Source organism: Esox lucius, chromosome 1 (assembly GCF_011004845.1).
Source record: "Esox lucius isolate fEsoLuc1 chromosome 1, fEsoLuc1.pri, whole genome shotgun sequence".
Lineage (NCBI taxonomy): Eukaryota > Metazoa > Chordata > Actinopteri > Esociformes > Esocidae > Esox > Esox lucius.
Window position 1 is genome coordinate 26,832,975 of NC_047569.1, and position 13,768 is coordinate 26,846,742.

The 13,768-nt window shown below is 42.2% G+C and overlaps 1 protein-coding gene across 2 annotated transcripts in view; it reads right to left on the reverse strand.

Moving 5' to 3' along the window:
• Positions 1 to 3,909: 3,909 nt before the first annotated feature.
• bcas3 (BCAS3 microtubule associated cell migration factor) overlaps positions 3,910 to 13,768 on the reverse strand; it is a 274,108-nt gene continuing 264,249 nt past the window's right edge. For both annotated transcript variants that reach the window (XM_010868161.3, XM_010868099.3), the window contains one exon: positions 3,910 to 5,884. In XM_010868161.3, the coding sequence (XP_010866463.1) occupies positions 5,736 to 5,884 (149 nt within the window). In that variant the 3' untranslated portion in view covers positions 3,910 to 5,735. The remainder of the gene's footprint in view (positions 5,885 to 13,768) is intronic.

The window sequence follows — 13,768 nt, forward strand, 5'->3', positions numbered from 1 at the left end:
TGTAAATGTGGTGCACATACTACCCCCACATACTCATACTCATTGTACAGGAATACAGAAGCGTAAAACCACAAGCACACAGCAACATGTACACTTCTGACTGCTTCTACGTGTGCTACTGTATCTGCCACAACCCTGGGTCCAGACTGGCCTCTAAATAAGCTGCATAAATCCTCACCTCACTGTTACATTAAACGTGTCAGGAGATACACCTTTATCAAGTATGCACGTATTCACACAATTAACTTTTTTAAACTTTGTACAAACACACACACACAAATCATTACCTGAGTAATAATACAGACAGACGTTTGGCTTTCCAAACACACACACCCAAACACATGTGTTCACCTCATCTCCTGCAGTGTATTAGACTTACAAGACTATACGTCTTGGAAACCAGCTACTAGGGCCAGAGGACTATGGTATGGCAGTTAAGCTGACATATTTGATTCCTTCAATTTTGAGGATAAATTCTTGGAGAGATTATTTGGTTTGTATATGTGCTGCCACTCGTTTCATTTTTTAAGCTTCTCCCAAATCTTAACACAGTCACAAATATTAGTATTTTTCTATCATTGTGGGGGCCTAAAAACACAGAAATGATCCATGATCCCCAAGTCCCACTAAAACAGGAGCCTAACCTTCTAAACATAAACTAGCCATAATTACTACCCCTAACTGCTAATGTCTAAAGTAACCCCAATTCTAACACAATGACCAACTGGTTTTCCATAAACCTAACCCGAGTCAGAAATCCCTGGTGGGAACCTGCCTTTCCTATTTTCCAGGTTTTGATATCTTTCTGGGGGCTTTGGGACATTCATGAAACCTTTACAAAATCATTAATTACCACCCATATTTACGGGGATTCAACCCAATCTCCCTTTTTCAGCATTGCACGATTTGGAGGCAGTGTTACTCTTTTTTATGTTGAGTAACCTTGTTTGATTTGAAGAATTATGTTAGCTCCCCCAGATAGAATAAGTACATAATGGAGCTATCTTGTGATTGTGCTTGGCTCAAGGGTACAATGGCAGAAGCATCTAGGAGTAAATACCAAGAACCCCATTGGCTGCTTCACATCCACCAGATTGTTCCAATCAGACCCCACTGTAAAGGGGTTAACATGAGCTTGACATTAGTTCACTGGCAGCTGGGTGGCACATTCAGTATTTCACATTACGTACAAATGCTGTGGATGAATACAGTATAGAAGTAGTCACACACAGTAGGGCAAAAGTACTGTTGAATTCACGGCATTATACGTTTAAAAGTAAATGCTACCAAATGTAATTACTAAATGAATGGATGGATAAATGGACATTCATTGAGGTGGGTGTGTTTTGTATTTCATATTATTTTTCTGTAATTACGTAGTATAGATGCAAGCAGGATGGCTGCAATGTAAATATGAATGAATATTTGGTATGTTACTTGTACTTCCAAAAGCCAAATGCTTTCAAACTGGCAGTGACTACAGGGCAAAACAAACTAAAAGGACAAGGCAAATTGCTCAACCATTTAAGGATTAAAAGACTTGTTACCATTGTAATCTGTCCCCTATACTTACATTGATGTAGCACTAAAATGAATGAACAGCTTTTTGAACAGCTAATTTTCTTGAATGGCAGAAACCAAATCACACATAAAAAAATCTGTTAATTTGTCTCCCTCATTAGCCTAATGCTTTTGCACAAAAACAATGTTAGCTGCAGATAAGTCATAATTCCTTATAGATGGTGAATCGTCACTGCAGAAACAACAAATAACGGAGGGAGTGCATCATTTTGGTTCACTAAGAAATAACTCTACATCACTCAACTCAGGACCCCGAGGCCAGTTCCACTCCGTTTTTCAGTGCATCCCTTGAATCAGGGACTTACTTAGCCCTGGAAAACCAGGTGGGTGCAATTAATGATGAGGTAGAACAGAAAAACCAGCAGGCTCCGGACATTCTAGGACAAGAGGGGAACACCCTCGTTACACTACAGCTGTACAGGACTACAACTGGAACAGCATTCTCACTAACAGGTCCAGCAAAAACAACTTTTTCGGTACAGTGCAGTATGGAACCCTTCTGTTGTTGACACCACCAGCAAGTGTCACACCTTACGGTGTCAAAAGGATCATGAACGTACAAGTATGGAACCTTTCCGTTGTTTACACCACCAGCAAGTGTCACACCTTACGGTGTCAAAAGGATCATGAACGTACAAGTATAGAACCCTTCCGTTGTTTACACCACCAGCAAGTGTCACACCTTACGGTGTCAAAAGGATCGTGAACGTACAAGTATGGAACCCTTCCGTTGTTGACACCACCAGCAAGTGTCACACCTTACGGTGTCAAAAGGATCATGAACGTACAAGTATGGAACCCTTCCGTTGTTTACACCACCAGCAAGTGTCACACCTTACGGTGTCAAAAGGATCATGAACGTACAAGTATAGAACCCTTCCGTTGTTTACACCACCAGCAAGTGTCACACCTTACGGTGTCAAAAGGATCATGAACGTACAAGTATGGAACCCAGAACCACTCTTCTCACACTCCATCAGCTATCATGTCACGTGTCTGTTTCCTATGGCGTGGGAGCCTGTGTGTTTGTAATACGAGTTGCGTCTGTATGTATTCACGTTTTAAGTGATTTAACCCATGCCCTTATTCAGAGATTCACAGTAGTGATTGTATACATTTTCATTCTTTTTCATCCTGGCCCCGGTGGGAATCGAACCCACAGCCTTGGCTTGGCAGGTGTCATGTTCCACATAAGCAGTTTGTGTGTTTTTGCAACGCTAAAATGGTATACATAGTGCATTTATAACACATGTATTACAATAACTCATACTACTGGTTGCAGTACCATTTATAATAAACTACATGGCACATTAATCAACATTTTCTGTGTGTGTAGAAATCATAGATAAACACATTTCAATGAGTGTTTGTAATAAACAGTGGGTGGTAGGGATGTATCAAAATGAATAAATAGTACATACAAGTATTGGTTTTGTGTGTTAATATTCATAATGGGTTGTATTTAAATATTTAAAAAAAATATCACATTTAAATTTTGCTCTCTACTTTTTCTTTCATTGATTTTCTGCATGTTTATGACCAAAAGAATATAAGCAAGAGCATAGCAAACCTATCTATAAGTGGTAGCCTGGTATCGGTGCTGCTTTCCTCCTGCTGCCAAACATTTATTCTTTCTATCTATTCACAGGGTTTGCTGGCAGAGTGACAAGGATGGGCATCAATGGAGACTGTCACAAGAGAGGAGGGTAAAGAGGAGCCTGTTCAGGAGGCAGACAACGTTTTAAAACAGAATGAAACTGTCTGAAGCTGACCAATAATGTTGCTAAGGTGTCCCCTCCTTCACAGGCTCCTGCCCCTGTTAGAAGTGCCAACTGGGGCACTGGCCTGGACATGGCCCCTCAGACTCAGAGAGACATTAATATGCTGGGCATCATGTCACGGTCTGGGGCACCATGGGAGTGTCAGTGGGCGAACAACCTGAAGGAGAGAGCAGGGCCGATGCCTGTTAGCATTAGTACGTCGCCCCAAACAGGTTTACATGCCCAGTGTTCATCTCTGGCGTTGTTTTGTTTCCTATAAAAGGTAAGTGAATGACATTCAAACAACAGGCCCTAAATACATTAGTAATTGAGTAGTTTTACAGGTAGAATATGTTCATTTGATTATTGTTCTGACTTCCAGTAAGGTGTTGGTGTCCCACAATAAACTGGCACTGGGAGAAAATATGCACTGGCTTTGTTGTGCTTAATTTCATGAGATTAACAAGGGTAATGTTGGTGAGTTGTTGTTTACTGAAACACTTACTATGCACATGTTATACTTCTGTACCCAATAATTGATTTCATGGGAGATAATCATACTACTACCTAATTTGTAAGTCTTTATTAATCCACATCAATATATAACAAATAATGACTCAGTATTTTTCAAAAGCAATATTACAAGCACTGTTAATTAATAAGCACATGTTCTGCATTTAAACAAATAAATTAATCACACCCCTTTTATGTTATATTGTCCATTGTCCAAGCAACAGTAGCATGCAGCATTAGGGAAAATGTCAGTGTTCACTAAGATTCAATGCTCACACTGTCCTAGAAAGAAATGTAATATAAAGATTTGAGAGAAATCTCTTCCATGGAATGAATCTCTACTAAGGCTGTTAAATGATAACATTTAATTGAGGCAATAGCAGGATTTACTGTAATTGTGGTTAATCAAATTGCCAAATTTTGCTAAAGGTCAGCAGATATTTAAAAAAGTCCTAGTTAAACCCATAAAATTACTTTATTAAAATGAGAAAAAGTTCTAACTAATTCTGAAAAGCCTAATTTCTACTTTATTGTTGCATAACTGAACAAAGCCGTCTAATCAGCTAGTCATTGATTCCCAAGAAAGGATTGTATTGTTTTTAACAATAACATTTTAGACAAACAACGGAATCCACAATCAGTGACAAAATATTCAGAACCTGCTTTTAATCTAAAAAGGTGAGTGTTACTTTCTGTCCTCACTAGTGCATTCATATCCAGTCCTATAAGGTCTAGCCAAATCAAGCAAAGGAGATATTCAGAGTACACACATGCACCTCTGTTTAATATGCTTGTTTGAGGTGTTTTTAAAGGAAGCCTTTTATTTAATTAAAGCACAAAATAAACATTAAAAATCAATTCAAGATGCAATCATAAAATACACTAGACATTAAAACCCAAACCATCAAAGAAACAAAATAAGCAGAAAGACAAATCCATATCTATACATGGAAGTTTTTTGGTCTTTAGTAGCTAGTATACATTAGAGCATACATGCTGCGCTAGGTGGTCATCTTCAGAAGCAAAGCAACTCCAGCTACATTAAGTCTGTAAAAATCTATTTCAAATGGGCAGTAAAGTAATCAGCAACCCAAAAAATATTTTGACTGTGTTTCTGTCACTGAACACAAAGGCAAAAAAATAATAATTTACCAAGAGGTGGCTTGTGAAATAAATGGCACCCTACAGCCTCCATAGTTCTCTATGTATGACCTCAAAAGGAGTGCACTATACAGGGAAACAGGGTGCCATTTGGGGCATGGCCGTGATCACCAGGGCACTTTTTATTTATTCACACACGGGCCGAGTCACACTGCTCAATCAAAACACCTGGGTTCAAACTTCACTCTCACTACAGACGAACGGAACCCACACAGGGCACCACACACACCCAAAATTCAACTCACTCCATGTGACAGGTTTCTTCACATACAAACACACACAGGTATCTGAAAACACATCACGTGACACATTACCCCCCCACAAATAAAAATCAATAGGTGGGGGTAACAGGAGCTTCTCTGAATTTATAGAGAGAGAGGAGCAGAGGGCTACCTCTCACAATAACATCCTGGAACATTAAGCTAATGAACATCAACATGGTGTCTACAGGGAAGAGGCCCAGAGAGACCTCCAGCTGAGTTATCAAGATTGTCTGGACTGGCTGTGTGAAGCAGTAGAACGGACGCAGGTAGACCACTTGGATTCAAATACTCTCTGAAACAATTTCAAATACTGGGTTATTGAGCATCTGGTGCCATGGACTGGTTGAACCCATTCCCATCTGGCACTCCACACAGACCTGAAGCATCTGAACTATTTCAAACAGTACTTCAGCTCCGTGCGGTAGGGACGGTAGGCAGGCCGTCTCCTGGTGTCTTTCTAGGGGAATCCGGAGGGGAAAAGGCTGAGGGGCTGGCTCTCGTTGGTGGGTAGCGGGGAGCGGTAGCCCTCATAGTTACGGGGGATGGAGCCACTGGTGGAGCCGGAGCTGTTGCTGAGAGTCTCAATGCTGCCCTCCCTCTGGAGCTCTGAGGAGGGACAACACACACACACCAAATGATTGGTACAGTCCATTTCTGAAAAAGGCACAAAAAAACAGTTTGTACATGATCTGTACATTCAAAGTGTTGTAACGTTGTCTTGTTCCTGTATACCGAATATTAATTTTTTTTTACATACAGAGCTGACATGTTTTCTTTATCGGTCGGCAATGTAATACTACAGCCGTAATGCTCCAGTCTGTCCAACTCCAACAGATGTCCCGGCGACATGGCGCCTATAGGGGACAAGGTGGTAGGGACTTGTTTCTGGATGGGGCCCAATCCTGTTCTCTCTCAAATGTCACACTGCTCTGGGTTAGTCGGTCCGCTCTGTCGAACACACCGCCTCCCAACCTGATTCACCTCCGATACAGAAAGTGTCCGGCAGCTAGCGGTCGGCTCATCCAACGGCAACACGGGATGACACACGGCCTCATCCACAGCGAACCGTTACTCGATCACATCAGTGTTATCGGACAGTCAGTCCGCGGCCATATGGACCATGTTAAAGATATTACATGCTGTGAAACATATCCCTCAATACATGTGCATGTGAATGGCATGCATGGCCCTGGCAGGAGGAATAAAGACAGTGATTTGTGTGGTGCATTTTGACATAGATCAGACATGTGTACCAGTCATATTGTCAGGGACACTTTTCACTGTTATTACTCCGCTGCCTCTAACGGACAGCTGGAAGACTAGCTTGGAGGACACAATGTGCACGCTTGCGCGCACACGCGCCTGAAGAATGAATTCACCAAGGGAAAAGAAGGCTAGGAAGTGCCTGAGTAAAAGCGGAGGCAACACACACACACCCACACACACACACACATTATACGATACAAAAGAATGCTTAACTGAAATTTAGGCTCTCACTTGAACATCCAGACCATTCAGATATCAGTGATCACATCCCATACATTGTAAAATAATTAAAGCACCTGTAAAGGCAATAGCTACAGAAACCCAACCCAATATATAAGTAAGCTAGGTGGTGTTTGCTGAAGGGAGAAGATTACACTAGAACGTCCCACGGGAAACAGTAGCTGTCGGCTTCAGATCTGACTAGCTTTACAAAGCCTTCCTACCTTTCAGAACACACAGGCAACACATCACTCTGTTCCACATGTTACTCAATCCCACCCCCCTCCCTCCCCTTTTTTCATTCGCTTGGATACAAGCAGCAGAAACAGTCACAGCTGAACAGTAATCCTAGTGGCTGATGATGACTGTTTCACATTGGCACACACCGGCCAAACACACACACGCCACTCTCTCTTAACCACTCTCCCCTCTCCTAACCCCTTTCCCAACCCCTAACCCTTCATCGTCTAACTCCTAATTAAGCCTAAGTACAGTTTTCATCCAATAAGTTGATCACTGGATCATATGTTGCTCCAAATAACATCCAAAACTCACACCCTCAACAGAATCCCCACCAGGAACTTGTGTGCATGCACAAATGTTTTTAGGCTCATCAGGCTAAAGACGGACCAAACCCATCTGGCATTTGCCAAACTGCCCTACGGCCAGTCCGTTTCTGTCCGAACATGATGAAGCCACGAAGTGAGACTGGGAGAACGAGCGCCATTTGGCTCAGCCTGGTGAGGAGGGAGTTAAGCTTTGTGGCAAAAAGCAATAACAGTTCCACAGGGCTCAGTAAATACCTCATTACCAAGTGGACGGACTGGAAATAATGTCCAGAAATGGTAGAGCAGCCTGTCAATGGCCTAATCCTCTTACACTCTCCTCTTCTCACTCGCAAGCAAGCAAAACACATTATACACAATTACAAATAAACACACAGACCCAAATACATAAGCCCATGCAACAATGGAAGGCGTACATGTGCTCGCACCAAATCAACGTACCAATATGTGAAATCTGAAATATTATTGGACCAACATGAATTGACGTCAGAAGCACAAAGACCTGGATAAGTGAGGTGTTCCGGAGGAAGCGGTGGCCTCTAGCCTCCTCGTGGATTCGACAGTCTTTAAAGATATTCTGGGTGAGTGTAAAACAGGTGATTTTTCAACGTTTTGGGGGATCTACAAAATCATCTAACACTGTGTGTGTGTGTGTGTGTGTGTGTGTGTCTATCATGTGGATTGGGGGCTGGTATTAAGTTTAGAGGAGCTGGGCAAGGGATCAAAAGGAAAACCAAAGAGGCTCAGTGAGCCTGAACCAAAGACAGGAGAGATCACTGTCTGTCTGTCCATCAATCTGTCCGTCTGTCTGTCTGTCTTTTTCGGTCTGTCTTTGTCCATCTATATGTCCGTCTTTGTCTGTCCATCTATCTGTCTGTCTGTCTGTCCATCTATATGTCCGTCTTTGTCTGTCCATCTATCTGTCCGTCCATCAATATGTCCGTCTTTGTCTGTCCATCTATCTGTCCATCTTGGTCTGTCCGTCTTTTTCTGTCCGTCTTTGTCTGTTGGACTCTGGGAGTGGGGCAGTAACCGATACTATACTTATCCTGACTGATTTTGTGTTTTAACTTTAATCTCACCATTGGCCCCAGCTGGCTCTGGTTAGCGCTCTCACGTCAGATTTCCCCCAGACAGACGCACACACGGTCACTCTCTCATGGGTCGGCAGATAAATGCTGGACTGCTTCATTTCTAATCAGACCTCATTACAGTAGGCCCATTGCATGAAGTAACAATCATTCCTCTCTCCATGTGTTTCTCTCTGTATCTCTCTCGCTCGTTCTCTCTCCATCTATCCTCCTTCCTTTCTCATCCTCTTCCAGTCATCTCTCTCATGGTTAAAGAGCTGTTCTGGTTTTAAAAGCCATCTATAGATCATGAAACCCTAGACACTACATACTCATTGTCCATTTCCATTGGCTGCTAGTTAAGTGTCTGTTTAGTTGTGCTCATAGTGAAAGGAGTAAAATAGGAGGACGTGAGGACATATGGGCCAGTCCTCACAAAATAAATGTATTTACGATTAGGTTTGGAATTAGGTTTAAGGGGTTTACAGGAGATGTTTATATGTTTACGTTAACTAGTACTGTAACATTACTGCTCCAATTAGAGTAATAATATCAAAGATAGCTGGTCATTCCTTTGAATGTCCTTTGAATATGCAGGCTCCTGACTGCATAAAAGGGAGGGACATCAATACACTGGGTTATTAACTCATCTACAGAGAGGGAGATGAAAAATGGCAGAGGAGTATAAAACATTGACCACTGTTGCTGAAGATTATTTTGGACAACCCGTTCAAGTCTATAATGGAAATGTAAAATGTATTTTAGTACACTTGTCCTAAGAGCTTCGGAACAGAAAAATCTAAAGATATTTGACAAATTGTTTTTTTGTTATTTGACAATACGTATAGGTAAAACATCTATTACAACAGAGTATTTGTTCCACTAAATTACATATAATGAAGCTTGTGAATATATGTTCAAATGATCAGATCTTAATTGTTGGTATATGTTTCCTAAACCATTACATATTGTACGTGTATGTAAATATAATGCCTTGGGAAAATATTGAGATCCCTTCACTTTTCTCTACATTATGTTGTGGCATCAACTTCTGTTGTGGCATCAATTACAATATACCCTACCATGACAGTGAATTTTTTTTTTCAAGAATTGGTTCCAATTCATTGAAAAGAAATCTCTGAAAAATTACATACTCAATACATATTCAGACCCTTTGGCAATTGTACTTTGTATAATTGCCTTTGGCATCAATCATAGAATTAGGGTCTTCTTGGTTATGACTCTACCAGCTTTGCCCCCTGGATTTGTGCAGTTTCTCCAATTCTTTCTTTCAGATACTCTCAAGCTCTTTTAGATTGGATGGAGAGTGTTGGCTAACTGCGATCTTCAGGTCTCCCCAAAGATGTTCAATATGGTTCAAGTCCAGGCTCTGGCTGGGCCACTCAAGGACATTCACAGACTTGTCCCGTAGCCACTCCAGTGTTGTCTTGGCAGTCTGCTTCACAGTATTGTAATGCTGAAAGATGAATCTTTGGCCCAGTCTTAGGTCCTGTGCGCTCTAAATCAGGTATTCCCAACCATGACCAGTCACTGAGAAGCATGGGCCCCCCATGCCCTGCACCCCCGACAGCTACGCCAGTGGCTCTTGGCATTCAGGCCGTGTAGTTACAGGAGACGCACATAGAATCTTTTTCCTCATGCTCTCAAGAGTCCTTCCGGCAGCATGTCATATGTGTTTTAGGAATGGCTTCCATCTAGCCACTCTACCAGAAAGGCCTGATTGATGGAGTGCTGTAGAGTTGGTTGTCCTTCTGGAAGGTTCTCTCATCCCTGCTGAAAATGTCTGAAGCTCTGTTGGAGTGGTCATTGGGTTCTTGGTCACCTCCTTAATAACCAGTTAGTTAGTTTGGCCGGACATCCAGCTCGAATCTTGGTGATTCCACACTTCTTCCAGGTCTACTGAGAGTTTGGTGTTTGTGAGACCTTATCTAGACAGGCTTGTGTGTTTCTTAAGTACGTCAATTGAATTGAATATGCCAGAGATGAACTCCAAGTTCTCAAGGATGATCAAAGGACAACCTGAGGCTCATTGTGGAGTGTCATGGCAAAGGATCTGAAGAACTATGTAGATATTTAAGCTTTTTATTTTCAATAGGCACACATTTCTAAAAACCTGTTTTTGCTTTGTCATTGTGGGGTATCCTTTGTAGATAAATGGCAAACAAACAGTGGGGCAAAAAAGTATTTAGTCAGCCACCAATTGTGCAAGTTCTCCCACTTAAAAAGATGAGAGAGGCCTGTCATTTTCATCACAGGTACACTTCAACTATGAGAGACATTGTAGGATTTTTTATGAATGTATTGGTAAATTCCTCTGTAAAATAAGTAATTGGTCATCTACAAACAAGCAAGATTTCTGACTCTCACAGACCTGTAACAACTTCTTTAAGAGGCTCCTCTGTCCTCCACTCGTTACCTGTATTAATGGCACCTGTTTGAACTTGTTATCAGTATAAAAGACACCTGTCCACAACCTCAAACAGTCACACTCCAAACTCCACTATGGCCAAGACCAAAGAGCTGTCAAAGGACACCAGAAACAAAATTGTATACCTGCACCAGGCTGGGAAGACTGAATCTGCAATAGGTAAGCAGCTTGGTGTGAAGAAATCAACTCTGGGAGCAATTATAAAAAAATTGAAGATATACAAGACCACTGATAATCTCCCTCGATCTGGGGCTCCACGCAAGATCTCAACCCATGGGTTCAAAATTATCACAAGAACGGTACGCAAAAATCCCAGAACCACACGGGGGGACCTAGTGAATGACCTGCAGAGAGCTGGGACCAAAGTAACAAAGGCTACCATCAGTAACACGCTACGCCGCCAGGGACTCAAATCCTGCAGTGCCAGACGTGTCCCCCTGCTTAAGCCAGCACATGTCCAGGCCCGTCAGATGAAACCAAAATTGGTAAAAACTTTGGTAAAATCTTTGGTAAAAACTAAACGTGTTTGGAGGAGAACGAATGCTGAGTTGCATCCAAAGAACACCATAACTACTGTGAAGCATGGGGGTGGAAACATCATGCTTTGGGGCTGTTTTTCTGCAAAGGGACCAGGACGACTGATCCGTGTAAAGGAAAGAATGAATGGGGCCATGTATCATGGGATTTTGAGTGAAAACCTCCTTCCATCCACAAGGGCATTGAAGATGAAACGTGGCTGGGTCTTTCAGCATGACGATGATCCCAAACACACCGCCCAGGCAACGAAGGAGTGGCTTCGTAAGAAGCATTTTAAGGTCCGGAGTGGCCTAGCCAGTCACCAGATCTCATCCTCATAGAAAATCTTTGGAGGGAGTTGAAAGTCTGTGTTGCCCAGCGACAGCCCCAAAACATCACTGCTCTAGAGGAGATCTGCATGGAGGAATGGGCCAAAATACCAGCAACAGTGTGTGAAAACCTTGTGAAGACTTACAGTAAACATTTGACCTCTGTCATTGCCAACAAAGGGTATATAACAAAGTATTGAGATAAACTTTTGTTATTAACCAAATACTTATTTTCCACAATAATTTACCAATAAATTCATAATAAATCCTACAATGTGATTTTCTGTTTTTATTTTCTCATTTTGTCTCTCATAGTTGAAGTGTACCTATGATGAAAATTACAGGCCTCTCTCATCTTTTGAAGCGGGAGAACTTGCACAATTGGTGGCTGACTAAATACTTTTTTGCCCCACTGTATATACAAAATCAATTACATTACAATTAAGTCACACAGATTTAGAAGACCACGATGTGTAAGATTTAGGAGAATGAGGCTGTGACCGAGCAAAATGAAGAGTGGATTGAAAACAGAGGACACGCAGGTCAACCGAGAGATTTCCAGAAGAACAACCTGGACCAGGACAAAGAGAACCACTGGATGGCACATCCAAGACCAGAGGCTTAATGTACTCTATATAAGAGCCTCCATTTCTTACACATAATGCCATTATGTACAGCACAATATAGTACATTATAAACCAGGTGGTTCAGACCCTGAATGCCGAGCGGCTGAAAGCTATGGTATACAGTATGAGACCATATACCACGTTACGACTAAACATTCATTTCTTTCTGTTCTAATTGGATTGGAAACATGTTTATAATAGGAATAACCAGCTCTGGGGTTTGTGGTGTGTTGCCAATATCCCTCCACTAAGCGGTGAATCCAGGCACTCTGCACTGCAGAGCCCTTAGCAGGCCATAATCCACACCTCCTTATGTCTTACAGTTACATATCTGCGTTCATCAGTGTTGGCTGACAACTGTCCACCTACAGGTCAGTCTGAATGAGTAGACCCTAGAAAGGCTATACTGGCTGAAGTTCATTATTCAGTCTCAGCTGACAGGGTCTATCTGGGGCAGCTCCTCAAATGGACCCATACCTACTACATGGCATTCCTTCAGACGAGAATCTGATGAGCCCTCTATATCGGGAGTAGTGCGCCAGTTGGAATGTGGACTGGGTTTAAATGCAGGGAGAAAGGGTCAGCAGCCTCGCCTATCAATCGTTCCAAACCAGCCCGTCGTAAATGATAACAACACCATCTAGAGAAGAGAAACCACATCATCAACACAGTCTGTGTATGAAAATGACACTGAAGTAAAGGGGGCTCCATCCCAGCTGTAATTTAGCCTGGTTATGTTTCAGACAGTCAAGTAGGGCAATGCCATTACGTATGATTAACTGTTATTGCTTAACATGTGTATCCCTGTTGGCCGTCTCCCTTTATTCTTGAGCTCTTCTTCCAAGGAACTCGCCAGAACAGTGGAGAGCTGTCCTATTTCCTATGTCCCCTCTTCTTCCTCAATCCTTCCCCCCTCTAAAGAATCCATGCCTCTCCATCTCCTTTCCTAGAAAGTGGGCGCCATGTGGCTGCTGGGTGCAGCCCTGACTGGGCCAGCTGTTAAACCACTGGAACACTGTTTCAGCAGATCCACTCCTCAACGCAACCTCTCCATTATGTACCCTATCACTAATTCATATTACATCTTTTATTGATACACACACTCATATAAGCAGACTTGTGTTAGAATGTGACTCACAGGCTGTGTGTGTGTGTGTCAGAGTGAACCAATGTTTATGAGTGGTTCTATATAAATACATTACGCAATAATATATATACATACATACGTATGTGTGTTGGTATTAACGCGCTTGAGAAAACCCTCTGAGGTGTACGGTATATTATTCATCTGATCTTTAGAAGAAAGTCCTAGGTTTGGGGAGTGGGGTCAGAGTATGAGGATATCAGCAGTAATGGTGGAAGAGACCTGAATGTAGCACCACTCAGACACCTTGAATAAGAGACCACTCCCCAAATTCCACTCCTCTAAAACGCCTTCCTGTTTTAAAG